This window comes from Nothobranchius furzeri, chromosome 12 (assembly GCF_043380555.1).
Source record: "Nothobranchius furzeri strain GRZ-AD chromosome 12, NfurGRZ-RIMD1, whole genome shotgun sequence".
NCBI classification, from domain to species: domain Eukaryota; kingdom Metazoa; phylum Chordata; class Actinopteri; order Cyprinodontiformes; family Nothobranchiidae; genus Nothobranchius; species Nothobranchius furzeri.
Window position 1 is genome coordinate 60,159,387 of NC_091752.1, and position 20,486 is coordinate 60,179,872.

Here is a 20,486-nt window from a genome sequence, read left to right on the forward strand (position 1 = left end):
AGATTCAATTTGGCAATGAACAAATTCCAGACAGCTACAAAAACCTGCTGGATATAAAAGCTAATGGGATATCTTACCTGGGCCTTGTATTTTAGTGTGGGAGAGCTGCTCTGAGATTAGTGTGGCCTGAAGGGCAGAAGCAACATCTGAGGAGAAGGTAAACATGCAGCTTGAGATGAGGTGTGTTTGTTTTACCAGAAAGAAGGTTAGCAGCTAGCACGACTCACCAGTAACAGTGTCCAGACTGCACAAACAGAGCAGACATCTGCTACCATCAGCAGCAGCTGAGGAGCTCCGACCTGCTGTCTGCAACTTCTCACCGGTTCTACAGACATGGAGGCAGGTTGGTAGTGCCCAGATGGTTACTTCTTACAGCTTATGTTCTACAGTTCTTCACAACATAGAGGGTCCCTTACTGACCTGTAGATGGTGCTCACAGTGGACGGGAAGTCTGTCTGGAGTTTGGTCACAAAACTTTCAGTCAGACGCTGGATGCTGGCCTTGTCCTGAGTCTACAGGATAGATATAAAAATAAATCAAATCAAAGAAAAAGTCAGCTTTTATTACTAACCTAGTCAACAATTTATCATCATGTTTTGATGACTGTAAATAGCAGCTGTAAACCAGATACTCTTAACTGCCATTTGTAATGGTCTGTTCTTGTTGAATCTCAGTGCTGCTTTTGACACCATCACCTAAAAACACACCTCCTCCGCTTGGCGTTTCCAGAACATGTTTGATTTTGGCCCTCTTTTATTTTGAATCCATTCCACAGTTTTCATTGGTTCACTCAATCCATCCACTCAATCCAAATGTGTTTCACACATTTGTCCTTTACCAGAATGTTTCATCTATCTTGTAATTTCCATTTTGTATTTTGTAATTTGTATTTTGTAATTTGAATTTCTTTTATTGTTGATTTATTCAATATATTTACATACAACTGTACAATGTTCAGTGCTTTGGGCTTCCTGACAGGGTTGTGGAAGGTGCTTTATAAATAAAGCTTTGATTGATTGATTGATTGATTGATTGACAATATTCTCTAAAAATGGCTCCAACACGTAGGGTTCAGAGGTACAATGCTAGGTGGTGGCTCTTAGGCCAAGTTTATGCTTGTGCGTCAGTACAGAGACATGCAACGCCATTATCCGTCCTTTTCTAAACATCAGTCCAACAAGATGGAGAACGCAAGCTTGAAATTAGACAGGACGTAGCTTTCATCAACAGCGCCACAACTGTTCACTCAAAAACATAAACAGAGCCTAAGATATCTAGCGGCAGACACGGAGCAGCTTGAAGAATATGTCGCGGAAAAACTCTAAAATTATGAACTTTTTATTCACCCATGACTGGAAGAGAAAAATGATACGTAGCAAGTGTTTTATTCGTGGACAGAAATAACAGGAAACGTGTGTTTAGAGGTGGCAAAGCACATGAAGAGGCGGAGGGAAATGATGGACCATAACCCTAACCTTCTGCAGCTCTCAGATGACTTGGTCATGGTGTGTTGGGGGATGGGTGTGTGTGTGTGTGTGTGCGTGTGACTAGGAGTACAGGTCCACCATCATGCACTACGTTTACATGCAGCCAATATCCGGGTTATGATCGGGTTAAGGTCGGCATTCGGGTTTCTGAGTTGATCAGAATAACCCGTTTACAAGCATAAATAGAAAGAGTTACCTCTAACTTGCATAACCCGATTTAAAATAATATAAATATATAAATGCGGACGTTGGGGTAGCGTCAGGATGTATGGACTACGTCCAGACGCAAAATGCCTCATTTCCGGTTCTTCTTGTTCCGGTATCCATGAAAACAACAACATTTTTCCCAGTTCGGAAGAGATAGCGACCGCGTTTGTTTGCGCTTTAGTTTCCTCGTCATTCCAAAAGTGTGGTGCTGTGCCGCGACTCGCCATGTTGCTCCCAACTTGTTGTTTACTTCCGGTGTTCTGGCGCATACAAGACGTCTCGCTACTCTAAAGACCAAGATTCCTTGCGAACAGAGCATGCGCAGAACACACGCTTTGATGGGGATATCCCGATATGCGTTTACACGACCAAACATTCGGGTTAGAAAAGGGTTACCACAGGTGTAGTAACCGTGTTTTTAAAAACCCGGTTATGAGCATATCCGGGTTTTTGGCGGTGTTCACATGGCCGTGCGGAACCGGGTTATTGTGAATATTCGGGTTTTAAAAGGGTTACTGGCTGCATGTAAACGCAGTGATGAACTCTGTGGACTGGTGTGAGCGTAACCACCATCACTTGAACACCAGTAAGACAAAGGAAATGGTGACTGACTTCCAAACACTCCTCCTCACTCACCAGTAAACATCCAGGGAGCAGACATTGAGGTGGTGAATACTTTTAAGTACCTGGGTGTTCACCTCAACAGTAAACTGAACTGGTGCAACAACACACAGATGTTCTGTATAAGAAGGACCAAAGCCGCCTCCACCTCCTGAGGAGGCTGAGGTCCTTCGGAGTGAATTCCCAGCTGCTAAAATTCTTTAATCACTCTGTGGTTGGCTCTGTTATCCACTCTGTTGTGGTCTGTTGGGGTGCAGGCAGCTATGACCGAGATGGGAAGAGACTGAAACAGCTAGATAAAAAAGCTAGCTTGGTTCTGGGGTGCCAACTATATTCTGTTGATGAGACGTGTGAAAGGAGGGTGGTAGGGATGATGACCACCATTCTGGAAAACCCCTCCCACCCACTGCGTTCCACTGTGGAGACCATGGACAGCTCCTTCACAGGTAGACTGAGACATCCTAAAACAGTAGCAACAGCTACCGTAGGCCATTCATCCACTCTGCAGAAAGTTTGTATAACTCCACAGTTTAACTTTATGTTATCCTGTTAATGTCCCAAAGTCATCATCACGCACTGGTGAAATTCATCTCCGCATTTGACCTAATCCCCAGGGAGGGGAGCAGTGAGCTGCAGTGGTGGCTCGGGAACTATTTGGTGGTTAAAGCTGAGTGTCAAGCAGGGAGGCATTGGGTCCCATTTTGAAGTCTTTGGTATGACTGGACCAGAAATCGAACCCTGATCTCCCAGTGCCAGGGTGGACACACTAGGCCACTGAGCTGTTACACAATAACATCAATGCAATGTTCAATAATGTGCAGTACCGCATGTACATTAACTTGTCGGTATACCTTATATTGCATAGTTCTGGAAATACAAGTTTCCTGGTATTCTTTGTTTTTAAGAGGTTAAAAGTTACAATAATAGTTTACTACCTTTGTGTGTTTACCTGTAATCTTATTGATTTTTTCTTCCTTTTCTCTAAGTGTATCTGAATCTGTAACGAGTTAATTTTCCCACTATGGGATTAATATTCTATTCTATTCTATTCTACTCTATAAATCTCTCTCCCATTTAGAAACAGGCAGAGAGAAGGATAAATCTACTTTGAAGATTGTGATGTAAATTTTAGGTACTAATTTTGGGGGCTGGAGTTTTAAGAAGTTTATGATTATTAATGGAGCCTCTGAGTCAAGATGCCTAGTAACACATCTCAATTGAATAATTGATTTTATTTGAACATATTAAAAAATGTTTTCCTGTCAATTTCATATGTATCCACAAGGGCATGAAATGGTATATACTTAGCACTTTCGATAGCACGCTCTAAGTTAGATATTCCTTTTCCTTTCCATGTTGTGAGGTTCAAAACATTTTTATTCTGCATTATTTCAAGGTTGCTCCGGATGGGTGTAAGTCTACGAGGAAAAAGTCAGGACTCATTCATTAAAAATAAATGAATTTCAGTATTCATGAATTCAACAAAACTTTCTTCCGAGAGAAGAAAGGAATTAAACTGCCAAGGGCGATGTACCTACCATGAGCTCAGGATAATTACCGTAAATCCTCTAATATTGGCCTGTATTCCATTACTGGCCGGGTCTCCTACATTAGCCAGTTTCGCTGTTAGCGGGTGTAAATAAAGGAACGGTCTCTAATAGTGAACGGCTTTGCGGCACAAACCTAGCTGCAGTTTTGATAACTTTAAAGTACTATTGATCTTAAAATATTTTAATACATAGTTACCCACAGTTAATGAATTAGTCACACAAAACACGACGGCAAGTCTGATCACGCATAAACAATAGTCACTTGCTGCTTCCTGTTCTCAAGTCCCGCGTGATGTTGTGACTATCGCTTCACTTTCCAAGAAGCGCTCCGCTAGGGGAGAGGAGATTACGTGGTGATGTCATATATGAGAAGTGCCGACGTAGTTGTGCTATTTACAAACTCTGACAAGCTAATAAATCTTAAATTACGTGACTGGCGTGGTCAAAACACCCATCATTACTTTTCATTTAAATTGCAGTACAGCATATGGGGGATCCAGGGTGTAAGGCAAAGCGGATTAGAAAATAACTCTTTTAGCCCCGTTAACTTGCATTCATTTTGTCGTTCTCCCGGGGACCCGTGAGCCGATTGGACAGGGAGAAGCCAAAAACCGCTTTGGGGTGATTTAGACGAGGAAATAAAAAGAGAACATGGTCAAAGGCTCCAAAAAGTAGATTTAGCATGATTTAACAAAAACAAAACTTCAAGAATAACAGAAGATGGAATGGAATAAACAAGTTATTCTTAAAAGAACATAGAAAACATTGCTATGGTCTTTCCTTATTTTGAAACAAAGAAATTGCCGTCAGATCATACCTTAGTGTGTAGGCTTGGAACAGAAACATATGGAACATTGAACATGTGACTGTAGAAAGCAATTTCTTTGGCTGAGTAGTCCCTCATTGGTCTCACTGATATGACGTCACCATATCTGGAGTCTGAAAAACCCTGGAGCAAATACAAAAACCTCTACGGTTAGGGTTAGTTACAAGCTGAATGTCTGAGTTCATAGTGCATACACACCACGTCCTGAGCCAGCTGTGCCCCTCGGCCCAGTGAGATACTGATGAGGAGTTTAACAGCCAGTCTGGTGCAGCTGTCTCCCAGCATGAGTTTACTATAGCCTTTAGATCGAGCTGTGTGCACCAGCAAATGATGCCTTTGAGAAGAAAACACACAGCTGAGTTAGAGTGGGATGAGACTGAAAACACTTTTCTGCACAACACCACCTAGTGTAGTAACCTAACCAGTAATTGCACTCTTAGGTTTAGTATTTAATGAGAGGATCAGGACTAACTTCACTAGTAGTAGTAGTAGTAGTAGTACACGTTTAATCCCCAGTGAGGTAAACAGGACTAACCAATCTAGTAGTACGAGTCTCCAATGAGTGGAACAGGACTACCTTAACAAGTAGTAGTAGTAGTAGTATAGTCTGCACTTAGGGAAACCTGACTACCTAACTCGTAGTAGTAGTAGTACTAGTGCAGTGTCAGTTGAGGGGAACAGGACTAACCTCAGAGTGTTCAGCAGGTCTTCTCTGGCTGTCAGAGTCTTAGCAGATCCAATCAGCTGCTGGAGTGCACACGTCTGGGACTCATTCACATCACATGGCAAGATATTTTCTTGTTCTTCAGGGGACACATCGTTTTTTCTACCATGTAGGAGGAAGTGATCCACAGCTGCTTTGTAGGCACCAGTAACTGGTTCTGACTGTTGTTGGACCGGCATTACGACTGAAGTTGGAAGCTCCAAAACCTTGGAGGAAATGTGATAACGTCAGTTTTTTTCTTTTGCTATTGGAGATTATAGTGGTGACTTTTACATTCATGTGATTAACGTTAAAAAGTCGCTTTTGAAAGAGGACACTGATGTACATACAAAAGCACTGAGAGCAGCTCCTTCAACCCACTTGGTTTTATAAGGATTAATCATTCATTCATGTTCATACTGACCTGCTCAAGAGGAAGGATGTAGAAGGGGAAACCTGTAGTTGTGAACAGCTCCTGTAGCTCAAACGCAGTCTTCTGTCTCATCTCCTTAGACAGGCCTACAACGCCTCCCTCTGAAACATGGACAAAGATCTAGTAAGCCAAGTTATCCAGACATATACAATTTGATCAGGGGCATCATTTACAAAATGGGGTAAAACCTGATTTAAACTTTTCTGTTTGCTCGGGTTCGAGGCACTGAGGAAGACGTTTCCTCTTTGAACTTCTCCTTTGCCTGGTGATTGTCGCAAAGCAATTCATTGTCAGCAGAACAACATTACAGTCATGCATGCGGTCCTCAATAGTACGGATGTTCCGATTGGAAAGAAATAAATATTTTTAAATGGCGCCTCTCAAGATAAAAATCATGAGGGTCTTCACTAAAAATAATAAATACAAAGAGTAAAAAAGAATTAAAAAAATGATTAAAAATATGTTTAAAATTAGAAAACAAATTTATGATTAAAAATGTAAGGAAAGGGAGAGAGAAAATGAAAAGGAAAGAGGGAAATTACTGGATTCCGGATAAGGTGGAATAAGAACAGAATAGGAGAAGGTGGCGATGAAGGTCGAACCAAAGCCTAAACAGGTGAGTCTTCAGCTGCTTCTTAAAGGAGACCACTGAGTCCACTGATCTCAGGCTCAGGGGGAGAGAGGTCCAGAGTCTGGGGGCCACAGCAGCAAATGATCTGTCACCTTTGGTCTTTAGCCTGGTGCGCTGCACAACCAGTAGGCTTTGGTCACTGGACCTCAGGGACCTACTGGGGGTGTAGGGACTAAGAAGATCACCAGTGTAAGATGGTGCTTGTCCATGTAAGGCCCTATAGACCAGAACCAGGATCTAGAAATGAACCCTGGAGTTGACTGGCAGCCAGTGAAGCTGGAGGAGAAGCGGGGTGATGTGGGTGTGATTGGAGGACTTGGTCAGAAGTCGAGCACAGGCATTCTGAACCACCTGCAGACGGTTCAGGGAGGTTCTGCTCAGACACCTCTACCTCAAGATGGCGCCAGTGTTACCGGCTTGCCGTCTGTCAAATTTTGTATTTTTTGTGTTTTTGCTCATTTTAGCTTGTATTTTGCATGATGCCCAACCCAGAATTGTGTATGAGCTGAATACCTTATTCAAAATCGGTTCTTCTGCTGGATTTTTACCATCTACAGCTGGAGAGTACAGGAATAATTCTCCCCCTTACCTGGATGGACTGACGGTGTGTTGGGAAGCTAAGTGGTAACCGCCGTGCTGGAGGAGGAAATGTAGGAAACGGGGTTCTCGTGGGGGACGGCTTGTCAGGTGGAAAGCCCTGAAGAATATCTTTACTGGTGGTTCTCGTACAATCCTGTGGGCAGCTACAAAATTTGTGGTGCCGTGGCGAGTTCTGGATCTGGTTGGCTCATGGCTCGTCCCTGTTGCTGGCTGTCCAGGTGAATGCGGTGGTCGTCCCCCTCCTTCCCAATGGTTTGATCAAAGAGGAATCAACTTGCTGAATCTTGGACCAGTGAATAGAGCTCCAACTATCATTGGAGCTAATGTGTCATCTTGCTTGAGGTGGGGCCTGGGCAATGCTAGGTCGGTGGCTATCAAGACGTTCATTTTAAATGATTTTTTGTTACACATGGTCTGGATATTCTTTGTGTAACGGAGTCATGGATTACTGCTGGTGAGTTCTTTGCCCTTAATGAACTAGTTCCAGCTGACTGTGTTTTTATCAATGTTCCGAGGGCTAAAAGGCGTGGAGGGGGCCTAGTAGTTGTATACAAAGCTAATGTCAAGATTAAAAGACTTATCCCATGGTCCTCTAACAGCAGTTTTGAACTATGTTCGTTTGAACTTGATCACCAACAACAGCCACTCCTCTGTGCGGTGGTCTATCGACCCCCAAAATATAGTAAGGATTTCTTATCTGAGTTCAGTGAATTTTTGGCTAATTGTGCATCTTGTTATGATCAAATTCTGTGTAACGTGATGAAGGAACCATCTCTCCCCTCTCACAGCTGTTCTGTTTGACACAGTGCCAGAGTGCATGAAACAGCCAAGGTCATGCATTCACTTCTAATGTTTACATTCCAGCAGTGAAGACAGAAGAACAAAGAATGAACTCTTTTCTTTTAATTAGTCAAAGAACTCTATTTTAATAAAGCTAATCAAAACAACTGTTAGTCAATAATAACCATGTGACCGATCTGTGAAATCACAATGTTATGATTAATGTTTAATAAGGAAATGAGGTATGGTAGCCACTAGACAGCTGATACACAAAATAAATAATCATGACACATTCCGGTCGCAAAATCCAATCAGAACCTTCACATCTGAAGCGTGGCAGAGTCTCTGTGGTGTTTATTTAATCTGTCAGCTGCGATTCGTCAAAAATAATAAACACCAAGATTAATAAGTCAGAACAACGCCATTTTGAGTTCAGTGTTCAGCCAGCTCTCAAAATCCTCTGATGTTCATCATTGCTAAGTGGAGTACGGACCGGCCACCTGCACTTTTTACTTTTAAGCTGAGAACTGCCAAGCTGGGAAATCCTGTCGTTGTTACCAACAAAACAACGGTTCCTTCAGAATAAAAGCTGAACCCGCTGACCCAAAGGGGGGTCCCTTTTGACGCTGTGAAACATCTGCCGTTTTTACCTGGAGACTATCTAAAGACTGGTTTGTCGTGCTGAGGACGCTGCTTCGTCAGCTCCAGTATCATTGGAAGGTCGTGGACCTGGCAGCCTGATCTGTACGGGAGTCTCCCTGACGGGTAAAGTAGAACGGCACAGATAGTGTCTCATTTGTTTTCTGACCAAGGTTCAAACGTTGATCAGTTAGGAGCAAAACATCATCTCCCACTCAGACTCGCTTCTCCAGAACGGAGGTTCTGAACTGACATCGCACCAACACACACTCCACCCCACATTCATTCCATTAGCATCCATCACTAGAGAGTTAGTCCTGTTAAACTGTTTATAATAATTTAGATAATAAATTTTGCTTAAACGTTGGAGGTCTCTCTATTCTCTTGTCTCTCAGTTCATGCAAAGTGTATTAAATTTCCCTGTAATAAAAAGGACACTCTTCTGATTTTAAAAGCCCAGTGTCCAGAGATGGGGTCCATGCCAGATATGGATCATTAATATCTCTGGTCATTAACTAAATTGTAATAACCTTCATTTCCATTACATCTGCTAATGGAAGATTTTAATATTCATGTTTGTTGTCCTGGAAAACCGCTGGTCACAGATTTTATTAATCTCATGAACTCTTTTAACTTTATTCAAATTGTTAATGGGGCCACTCAGGTATGTGGTCACACATTGGACCTTGTTTCGTCATTTGGATGTACTGTGTCTAACCTTTGTGTTCATGATGCAGTCTTTTCTGACCATAAGCCGGTATTATTTGACACTAACATGGGTGAGTGTATGCTGAAATCTGTTCCTCCTGTTACACTTTCTCGCTCTGTGAATTCAGCTACCTCAGGACAATTTTTATTTTTATTCAGTGAAGCAGGCTTCTTTTATCAGATGGGAGAAGTCTGGATGGCCTGCTAAGCTGTTTTAACAATATTAGTAAGGACATTCTGGACACTATTGCACCTCTTTGAATAAAGAAGGGAAATCGTGCTGCTAAGTCATGGTCAACTGAGCTCACGCGGGCTGCAAGATGGGAATGCAGGAGATGTGAGAGAAAATGGAAAAAGGACAAACTTCATGGCTCCCTGATTGCCCTAAGGGAAAGCTGGAAAAATCATCAGGAGTTTGTTAAAAAGGCAAAGACTGACTATTATTCAAACCTAGTCGCTTCTAATTGTAACAACTCTTGGATGCTTTATGCCTCAATTAATGCTGTGATAAATGTGGATAATGGTTTCCCTGCACAGCTATCAGAAGACATGTGTACTAGTTTTCTTAGGTTTTTTATTGAAAAGGTGGCATTGTTGCATTCTGCACTGTCAAGAGCAAATATGCAAACTCCCTCATTTCCTTTGGATAGACATTTAGAGTCTTTTCAGCCAGTATCCCTTGATGACTTAGTTAATTTGGTGGACGTAATTAAACCGAGTGGATCTCCTGAAGACATCATACCACCACGGCTGTTTAAGGAAGTCTTTCATGGAATAGCACCATTAATATTGAAAGTTATTAATAGCAGTTTGCCCTCTGGCTATGTCCCAATTGATTTTAAAAAGACGGTTATTAACCCACTGTAAAAGAGATCGGGGTTAGATGTTATGCAGCATTGGAATTACCGGCCGATTGCAAGGCTCCCTTTTCTGAGTAAAATTCTGGAAAATGTGTCTATACTCAGTTAATGGATTTCCTAGAAGAGTCTAACATCAAGGACACTTTTCAGTCTGGCTTTAAAGCTTTTCATAGTACGGAAATGGCACTGATAAAGGTATTAAATGACATTATGTTAGAAACTGATGGGGGAAATCCTGTGCTACTTGTTTTGTTGGACCTTACAGCTGCGTTCGACACTGTGGACCATGAAGTGTTGCTCCATCGTTTGGAGTATAATGTAGGAATCTCTGGTCTGGCCTTAGACTAGTTCAGATCTTATTTGAAGGATAGGACTGTAAGTGTAAGGATGGGTGGGCTTAGTTCTGGATTCACACACCTACGGTGGGGGGTCCCACAGGGTTCAATATTAGGACCACTATTGTTTTTGATTTACATTTTGCCACTGGGGACATCATGAGGAAGTATGGAATTCGATAGCATATGTATATGCTGACGATTGCCAACTTTACTTACCCTTGGATTATAGAAGTGACTGTCCCATTATTACCTTAATGCACTGTCTAACTGAAGTTAAGTCATGGTTGACGGACAATTTTTTATGTCTGAATGAAAGCAAGACTGAGGTAGTGCTGTTTGGGTTACATCGTGATTTAGAGCGATCAAAACTGGATTGTAGGGATATGAATGCCTACCTACGTTCTTTGGCAGTCAACTTAGGAGTGACATTAGATAACGCTTTCACCTTTGACGCACATGTGGGTGCGGTTGTATCGTCCTCTTTTTACCACTTGCGACGTCTGGCCAAAGTGAAGTCATTTTTAACTAGAAAGGACCTAGAGACTGTTGTGCATGCGTTTATCACCTCTCATTTAGACTACTGTAACTCCGTCTTAATTGGGGTGAGAATGAGTACAGTAGCTCATCTGCAGCTTGTGCAAAACATTGCAGCAAGATTCCTAGAAGGGAAAAGGAAATATGACCATGTGACACCCATCCTGGCAGATCTGCACTGGTTACCGGTCGCTTTTAGAGTGTGTTTTAAAATTCTTTTATTGGTTTTAAGGCACTGAAAGGGATGGCACCAGAATATTTATCTGACTTGTTACAGCCATATATACCTAGTCGTTCGCTCCCCTCATAGAGTCACCATATGCTTCTAGTCCCCGCAACTAGGCTCAAAATAAGAGGAGACAGGGCATTTTTGGTAGCAGGCCCGAAATTATGGAATGATCTTCCATTATCTGTGCGACTCTCCATGTCAGTAGAGGTTTTTAAGAAGGCGCCGAAGACCCATTATTATAATCTGTCTTTTTAATCTGTGTGTTAACTGATGTTGTTTTGTATTTTGCTGTTTTTAATTTTTTTATTTGGTTTCCTATATATTCTTTGTTTTTATCTTTTTTAGTTTAGTCTTGTTCAGCACCTTGGTGACATAATAAATGTCTGTAAAGTGCTTTTATAAATAAAGGTGATGATGATGATGATGATGATGATGACACGTGAAAAGAGAGTTGCAGTAGTCTAAGCATGAGGAGATGAAGGTGTGGAGAACAGTCTCAAGTTCAGAGTGGGACAGAATGGGACTCAGCTTAGCAATGTTCGTGAGGTGGAAGAAGGAAGAGCGAACAAGAGAACTGACATGAGGATCCAGGGTGAGAGCTGGGTAAAAGGCCACACCAAAATTCCTGACAGAAGGTTTGGTGTGAGAAGCAAGCTGACCAAGAGTCTCTGACTTAGGGAACCAGCTTGTCTGGGGCACAGATGAGGATCTCAGTCTTATCTTCATTTAGTTGTAGAAAGTTCCCAGCCATCCAGGTTTTGATAGTCTAAGCAGGAGTGTAGCAGCTGCAGCTTAGACATCTCATGAGGCTTAAAAGAGATGTACAGTTGGATGTCATCTGCATAAAGATGGCAGGAGATTCCTTTAAATGAGGCCCCAGCACAGAACCTTGTGGGACACCATGGGTAAGAGAGGTCGTGGAGGACCTAAACTTGGGAGACGGCCACAGAGAAGAAACGCTCAGAAAGATAAGAGAAGAACAATTCCAGAGCAGTTCCTGATAGGCCTACCCAGTCTCTCAGCCTCTCCAGTAGCAGGTGATGGTCAACAGTGTCAAAGGCTGCAGTCAGGTCCAGTAGGACCAGAACAGAACAGTCCCCTGCATCACTGTGAGTCAGAAGGTTATTAGAGACCCTAAGAAGAGCTGTTTCAGTAGAATGAGCTCTACAAAAACCTGACTGGAAGCTATCATAGATGTTATGTTCATCAAGAGCAGCTGTGAGTTGTTTAGCCACAACCTTTTCCAAGATCTTGGAGATGAACGGAAGTTTAGAGATGGGTCTGAAGCTGCTATGGAGAGAGGCGTCAAGACTTGGTTATTTAAGAAGCGGGTGGCTTACAGTGTTCTTAAAGTAAGCAGGGACCTGACCAGAAACCAGAGAGGCATTAATTATAGAGAGCACGCTGGGACCGATGGACTGAAAAGCACTTTTAAACAAAGATGAGGGTAAGATGTCGAGGGGACATGCAGAGGTCTTCATAGAGTTAACTAGTTTGGTTAGCTCAGGCAAAGAAACAGGAGCAAAGCTATCTAGGATGATGGGCCTGGTTGGAGTCGAGAGAGGCAGCGATAAGGCTGAGGGAGAGATGCTAGATCTGACCTTATTGACTTTGTCCACAAAGAAAAACAGAACGTTTTCAGTGTAACGTGAGGAAATATGGGTTTTCTATCACAAAGGTGGTGTTGGACTCAGCTGTGTCAAAGCTGGGTCGCTGAGAACTTTCACCCACAGATTAAGACCTGAACGCCAGCGAGTCTGGGAGGAAACCATAACATCAACCACCTGCAGTCTACCAGAAGATGTGTTTACATGAGTTGTACCCAGACCAAGTCAAAACATAAAGTTTAAACTTCTTTTTCTTGATTTTAATGTTAAAATAACCATTATCATTTTGCTCATTATAAATGTGTTTAATCAAATGAATGGTTCTTATGCTTTGGGGTAATTATAATGGATTAATGAATCCACACTTAAGTAGATAATGTTGAATGTTTGGTACTGACCTTCACACTCAAGCACACAAACATTCACACACACCTTCCCACAGTAAAATCCAGACACATTTGATGACGCACATGTTTTTGCTTTGAGAAGAGAGAGTTTTTGGTAAGTTTCAGTCTTTTGTGAACAGTTCGTGTTGGACAACGAGAGAGAACAGACCTGAAAACCAAAGGGGGGGGCAGAGCCTGTTGGCTCGTTCTTCCCCCCTTTCACGCTGTTTCTGCCAAGCCAGGCAGAATAGCTGAATCGCGACTTCTAACGCAGACTCATTACCGAGTCTTTTGATTTCTGAGTGAATTAACTTAAGAAAGCGCGTCGACAAAACGCTTTACCATCAACGTGTACCGAGGACAACTCTGGACCGGGTCGCAGCGCATCTTTGTCTTTTCTGCCAGCCAAGGTGCCCTGGATGAAACATCCTAAGGTGACGCCCCGGATCCGAAAGAGGGTCCAAAAGAATTCGGTGAGACAGAACACGGTGTTTAGCGTTTTGATGCATCTTTTCCAACTAAGAGCCTAAGTTTATTCAAACCATCACTTTTCACTCAGACACCTGGTTCTTCCTGAAGCAAAATCAGATGCACTCACGCACCCATCCCAGCTCATATCACTCTCACCATCACAACATTCTCAATCTTCATAAATTCATCAGAAGGTCTATTTGAGCCAGAACAGCATATCAACTGTTAAAGAGATTGTCCCACAAAGTTACTAATGTTGATTGTATTTCCTGTTTGTCAATTTTCAAAATCATTAGTTTAATTTGAAGAATTAAAACTGTTAATCCTTCAAACTTGTTTCCTCATTGAACTGAAACACAGACACTCAGATATTATCGGCAGTTTATGGATGAAAACAACCTTTGAGTCTTCTGAACAATATAAAATTTGGTTATTGATTTATTAAAATTAATATTCCGAATTAATACGTAGCATGGTTTCTCTTTCATAAAAGAGCATAAATCCATAACGCTACATCAGTCTGCCATTGATCAAAATCGGCCTATTTCAGTGAAAAACACGTGACCCCAAATTTCAATCAACGCCTTTTAGAGCCGATCACCTGTCACTCATACTTTGTAGCCAGCAGAGACCCTTTGCGCAGCATCACCACCCCCACCCCACCACCTTCACACTACGCAAGTGCGCCGCAGCAAAATGTCTAAAACAAACTTTTCCTCTGAGTGTTGTTAACCCGTGGGGAAATGTTGAGAAAATGTGTATTAAACATATGTATGACAGTGTTGCCTACCCCTCCTAGTGCTGTGTAACCAATGCTTCAGTAACAGGCTGTTGGAGGAAATGATCGAGCAGGAAGGTTTTTGATGGCGATCCTGTAGTCTTTCTCCTTTGCAAAGCCAAATGTAGCTACACTCTCACCTGTGTCTTCTTTTATATGTCAATGTGATTTTGTGAAAAGTGCTTAACATTTTCTACCATGAGGTTTAGATCGTCATTCATTGGGGAGCGCAGACGCTGGTTTAGCGTGAGATACTGGAGGTGTGGCGTGAGAGCGTGTGAAGAGGGTCAAATGTGTGTCTCACGCTCAGTGCATGAGAGTTGGCAGCCCTCTGTAAACATTGCAAACTTTGCAATGAAAGAATTTGGTTTAGTTCACTAGGCTAGAGGAAAACCACTAGGGGACACCAAAACATGCTTTTATAATTAGAATTTAGTTGTAATTACATTAAAAAATACTTCTTATGTAGGTCTAGCTATTCAAAAATGCTTAGATGGGTTTAAAGTACAAGATGACCTTATTTATTTATTCTTTATTTAACCAGCAAGGTCCCACTGAGATTAAAAACCTCATGTTCAAGGGAGTGCTGGCCAAGAAGCAGCAAAAGTTACAGTTACATATATTTCAGTTGCACAGACATGTTACGTACAAAATTACAGAAGGCAGTTACAACACAGGGAACCCGTCTCAAGGGCTCTTAGTCTAGTTTTAAATGTTTTTAAGGAGATAAACTCAGTTAATTTCCAGTTTTCCTGCATTCTGTTCCATGCAGAAGGAGCAGAGTGAACCAAAGCCCAGTTTGGTGCGAGCAAACGGAACACAGAGTAACAGCTGATCATTTGCTGTGAGAAGTTAAACTTCTCTTTGAGATTAAGTTACAGATGTAGGTGGGTAGTAATCCAAGCATGGCCTTATAAATGAAGGTGTACCAATGTCCCAACCTCCTGGTGGAAAAAGAAGGCCTTGAAAGGTGAACTATGTAAGAATTGGACAGTAAAATTATCACAAAACAGTCCAATGTGTCTATCACATTAAGGGAAGGTTACAATGACAAGATCTCCTTTTCAGCTGGCTGGGGGAATGCCAGGTTTTCTGTTTTCATGAAAGGCCGGGTCGTGACGGCCTTTCCATTCCTCTCATTCGTCCCGGTCCCAGAGCCAATCATATTTGAGCCTGGTGGGTTGCCTTATCTTAGACACCACCGCTGTGTTGCATTTGTTATTCACCTCCAGACTCCACCAGCAGCTAATCTCCAGCCATGAGGAGCCTTTTTCCTCCTGGTTAGTTGAAACAGTGTTGTGGAGAGAACTGAAGCAGCACACGGAGCAGTACAGAATGATTTTCTTGCAACCATAAGAAGCCTCCATCCTTCCCAAAGACTGAGGAGCAACAAGAGGAATAAAACGCAGCTAAACGAGTTATTTTCAGAGATATTTGGACCAAATCAATTTCAGGAGGGATGCAGAGTTCTCCTAGACAGGTAAGATCTAGTATGTTGTTGCTTGACCAAACAAAAACAGCAGAAGGCATTGTGTTACCCAGGAAGCTAAAAGCTAACTAGCATCACCACTAACGGTGGTTAGTTAGTATTTTTTACTTTTTGGTGAGTGTGTGTGCTCACGTTTTGTGTTTATTTTGTTACAGAATGTCTGACGACATGTGAGGAGTGTTCAAATACTCAGCTGTTGTGGTTAAGGAGAGGTTTTTGGGTGGTGTTAAGATGGAAAGCGCTACTATGCTACCTGTGTACAATGGTGGTTTACTTTATTACATAAAAATTGGCCAACATAATCCATATAATTATAATTTTCCATAGTTTTGCTTACATAAATTAGCATTTTATTACCGCAAATAAATAATAGCACCTTAAAATGAAGATCATCAGTTTATTACTACTGTGGAAAGAACGAACAGGATATCTTCAAATTCTAGTTACTGCTAAGGTAAATGATGTCTTTAAGATTAAGGGGTTAAAAACACAAATGCACTGCAAGGAGGACAGTTTCAGTTTTGGTTTCACTACAGTGAAAAAACGGACTCCAGAGTACCCTAAAGCAAGCCAAAATTGCCTTTAGAACACACTTCGACCCGCTCCCATTTATTTTAGACCTGATTTTTATGGTTATACAACACGAAGCCGCCAATATTTTTCAACAACTAGAAAACGGTGATCCGTGACCTTTCTAGCGTTCAGAACCTAGTTTGTCCTGTAGATTCATTATTGCAGCTTTAATAGAGCTTTAGTAAATATTCTAGGTTAAGTTTTATAAATGAGGCCCCAGACCTTTAGTAAATCCTAACCAGACTTACCGTCAATGTAGACAATACCAGGCAGGAACCTCAGCTTCTTGTGAGCATTCTGACTCACACCCTGAAAGGAGGAAACAAACTTCAGCTAAATTCAGAGTGACAACAGGACAGTCCACTGCTGGGTTTGGAAAACAACGTCCAGAGGCGGCCTCTGGATCTGGACCCTTTGTTCGATCTCACTGCTCACAGAGGCCAGAACACAGTTTTACACGGATTAGTCCACGAGGTCACTGAGCAGTGAGTGATAGCCATATGTTATTATTGACCTTTTGCACCAACGTCACCGAATCATGCGGATCTACCCAATTTGTTGGCAAAAGCATTTAAACAGCGAGCGACACAAGTACTAAACAAAGGGACAAGTAGAGCCTGACATTGTGTTTATTTTTGTTGTTGTTTTTTGAGATTTTTAGCCTTTCTTCTACTGGTTCAACCCCATGATCAGTTATCAGAACAAGTAGCACCCCTAGGTGGGGATCATGGAGAGCGGCATTTACAAAAGTTAAGTCTTAAAAACTAGCTTACAAGCGTAAGCTTAAGGTCTCTCTGCAGCTGTTCACTGATGTAAACAAGTTGCCGACTTAGCCAAATTCACCCCTCTGGCTTTATAACATTATTTTACAAACAGCGTTTCACTTTACACCAGAGCAGATTTTAGAAAAAGTCCAGATCCCTACCGGTTTTGTTGCTGGTGGTGTCACCGGGTTCTGCTGCTGCTCTCATACCGGGATGAAACAAGATGTGTCCTAACGGTGACGCTCGTACTAATTAATATGTTTATTAAAAAAAGTCCGGACACCAACTGGTTTTTGTCACTGGCGGGGGATTTAGATGGTACTCACGCCAAGATAAGACATTTCATAACGGTAACTTTAACACATGTAACCATACAATGGAGCAATGATATTGTAATTAATTATCCCGCATTTCACTACAGCGGACGGTATTGCACGTCCTCCGTGGTGAAACATCCATCACTTTGTCCCTGTCCCTGCTTCCTCGTGGAATAAAACTAGTTACCGACTTTACCAGAATTCACTCCGCTGGATTTATAACATCATATGATAAAAAGCATTTCACTTTACACTGGAGCTGATAGAGTCCCATGAGTGGAAGGGGTCAGTAGATGCCTTAAGCAGGTGAGGCAGGAGGTCACTGGTAGGGCTGTCGCGGTTGAGGAATTCCCCCTGCGGTGATTCAGGGTGGCTTAATATTGCGGTGTGCGATATTATTGCAGCACTTTTTTTATTGCAGTACTATCTAAACATAATGTTTACACATTTAAAAAAGGTTAAAAATTGCCATGCCTTCTTTTATAACACTTTACTGAATGCAGGTCAAAGGGCAGTAACAACACAGATCGCAGTAGCGTTTGTTTCTCCGACAGTCGGAGTCCGACTGAACTTAAAAACAACAAAATTCAGGAGAAGGTTAAACTTTTAAATGCAAATTTGGCTGCAGCATCTAAGAAATAAGAAACAAGTCCCCATTTTGTTTACTTGTTTAAAATCAAGCATAAAAAATTACATGTACGGGGCGCGGGGCACTATCATTTCACTTTCACACACACGAATGACGGTGATTTATAGCTCGGTCACGTCCTTGTTACCCACAAGGAAAACCAGCATGTTAGCCATACAGTATATGCTTTGAGAGAGGATCTGAGAGGGGTGGCAACATTTCCAGCAACACTGAAAACCCTCTCGGATGGTGCGCTCGTTGCACTTAACCAGACACACTGATTCAGGAGGAGAGGTCACAAACAAACATAAAAGAGAGAAAATGAGGGGGAGTGAGAAACTTTAACGCACACGTACTTGCGTGCGACTCTGGCGAGCAAAGGGAATCTCTCCCGGTTGTTGCTCCACCATGTCAGGGGGGTTTCTTTAGGGTGGATGCATTCCTCCTGCAGGTAGCGAGTGAGCTCCAGCTCGGCTCAAACTCTCTTCGGGACGGTTGCAGAAGCAGTGCTTGTCCGGGACTTCAGCAGGTCTCCGAGCGTTTATTATTATTTATTTTGCCGCTGGTGGCAGCTCTGTCTCGGCCAAGGAATCTGGCTGCGCAGCAGCTGATGTACTGAAAACCAAAGTGCTCCCAAAGGAGCGAAGTAACGTTTCGTTTTGATACCAGTGCAGCCATCCTTCTCAACATGCATCATTGAGTTGAACCAAGTTCAGTAATCGCGGTGGCCCATGATGCAGCGCGGTGGGTTTCTTCATATTGCGATATTTCATTTTTGCGGTTACCGTGACAGCCCTAGTCACTGGACTCTGATGTCTCTTTACTACTGAACACGGTTCAATTTGGCTAAACTTGAGTCAGCAAAGCTCAACATGGACTGTTTTTCCAAGTCAAACTGGGGCACAGCTCTAGTCGCTGCGCTCATCATAGCGTGGGCGGGAGGCACTTGCAGCAACTGCAATCTCTATCTGACATAAAAGTAGGCCATGTGATCTGTATGTGAAACAAAACACCTGCTTTGATGTGGTTCCAAGCATTCTGAAATGGGCAAAAAGCATCATGGAGTAACTAGTCGCTCCAGCGCTTTGTGCCCGCTGCCTCACTGCCTGCTTTTCACGGGAACGTCCCAACCCTGGCAAAGACGAGCGCAGCCATTAGAGCCGTTTCTGGGTTGCAGTGGAACACCACCTAAAGTGTGCAGAGCGGAGTTTAATGAAGTAGAGCTGAACTGAACAGGTACTGATGGAATGGCAGCATTATCTGAATAGAAGAGTTGTGGAAACATGTCTACAATTAACCTCTTGCACTTGACGAAGCATCGAACAGGAAGCTGGACCTCCAGAAACAGCCAGCAGCACCTACAGACAAGAGTCATACAATCACAATCATCATGGAGGAACAATCATATTGCATAATTTTATCCATTTCACTGGATCATTTTGTCCTTTTGTGGCCAATCAGGGCAGTGTACATAAAACTGTCTATTTAAATCCTGCAGTCGGTCCAACCCCTCTCTCTGCAGATATGCGCCCACATTTGGGTTCAGTTTGCAGCTCGTTTCTTAACCCTTGTTTTGCAGGTGGTCCTTTTGGTTCAGTAAACTATATTTTAGTATCATTCACATGGTGTGTCTCTGCTTTTGTTATAGCCCAACAAGCTGAAATGTAAGAAAGAACAAGTAAATGACAAATGAGCTGCACCTGTGTGGCACCTTGCAGACTTATATGAAGCATTTTTCACTACAGTAGATCAATCACCCATGCACACAGTGTTGATTAGCTTAAATGTAGCGACAGCTGCCCGAGGGTGCATTGATAGAGGCGAGGCTGCTGTACACTGGCACCAGCGGTCACTCTTACCACCACCAGCAGGGAAGGAGGGACGAGTGTCTTCCCAAAGACTCAACAGCAGAATTCTCTGCAGAGAGCCAGGATCGATCCTACAGCCCTCTGATTACTGGACAACCTGCTATACCTCCTGAGCTACTGCTGCCCCAAAAAGTTATTTTTTCTCACCACATTATTATCATTATTGCTATTAGCTTAATAAAAATAATTCTTGTTCACCTTTGTACTCCTTTGCTATCTGTCTGAGCTGTGGCAACGCAAAACTTTCCCCACTGTGGGATCATTGAAGTCTTATAAAAAAATAAAAACCTGATCTGCAAATTCCAATCAAGGCCTGTCAGAGCCGATCAGACCAGCTGATCACTCCTGTTTAACTACAGAAACAAAGACGCTCAAAGTGGCTGCAGTCGGACACAGCTGTACTCACCGACACCCGTCTGTATGAGTGTGACTGTCAGAGGGCTGAGCAACTAACCTGCT

At 42.6% G+C, this 20,486-nt stretch overlaps 1 protein-coding gene across 2 annotated transcripts in view; it reads right to left on the reverse strand.

Moving 5' to 3' along the window:
• The window catches only part of ctu2 (cytosolic thiouridylase subunit 2 homolog (S. pombe)), a 46,688-nt gene that overhangs the window by 9,195 nt on the left and 17,007 nt on the right, over positions 1–20,486 (reverse strand). The window contains exons 4-12 of one of the 2 annotated variants that reach the window (XM_015945524.3): positions 19,458–19,517; positions 16,699–16,759; positions 5,819–5,928; positions 5,380–5,621; positions 4,890–5,025; positions 4,683–4,814; positions 421–512; positions 228–325; positions 78–146 (exon numbers count right to left, since the gene is read on the reverse strand). In XM_015945524.3, the coding sequence (XP_015801010.3) occupies positions 78–146; positions 228–325; positions 421–512; positions 4,683–4,814; positions 4,890–5,025; positions 5,380–5,621; positions 5,819–5,928; positions 16,699–16,759; positions 19,458–19,517 (1,000 nt within the window). Of the gene's footprint in view, positions 1–77; positions 147–227; positions 326–420; positions 513–4,682; positions 4,815–4,889; positions 5,026–5,379; positions 5,622–5,818; positions 5,929–16,698; positions 16,760–19,172; positions 19,339–19,457; positions 19,518–20,486 lie in introns of those variants that run through there. The other variant, XM_054750624.2, reaches the window with a different exon arrangement.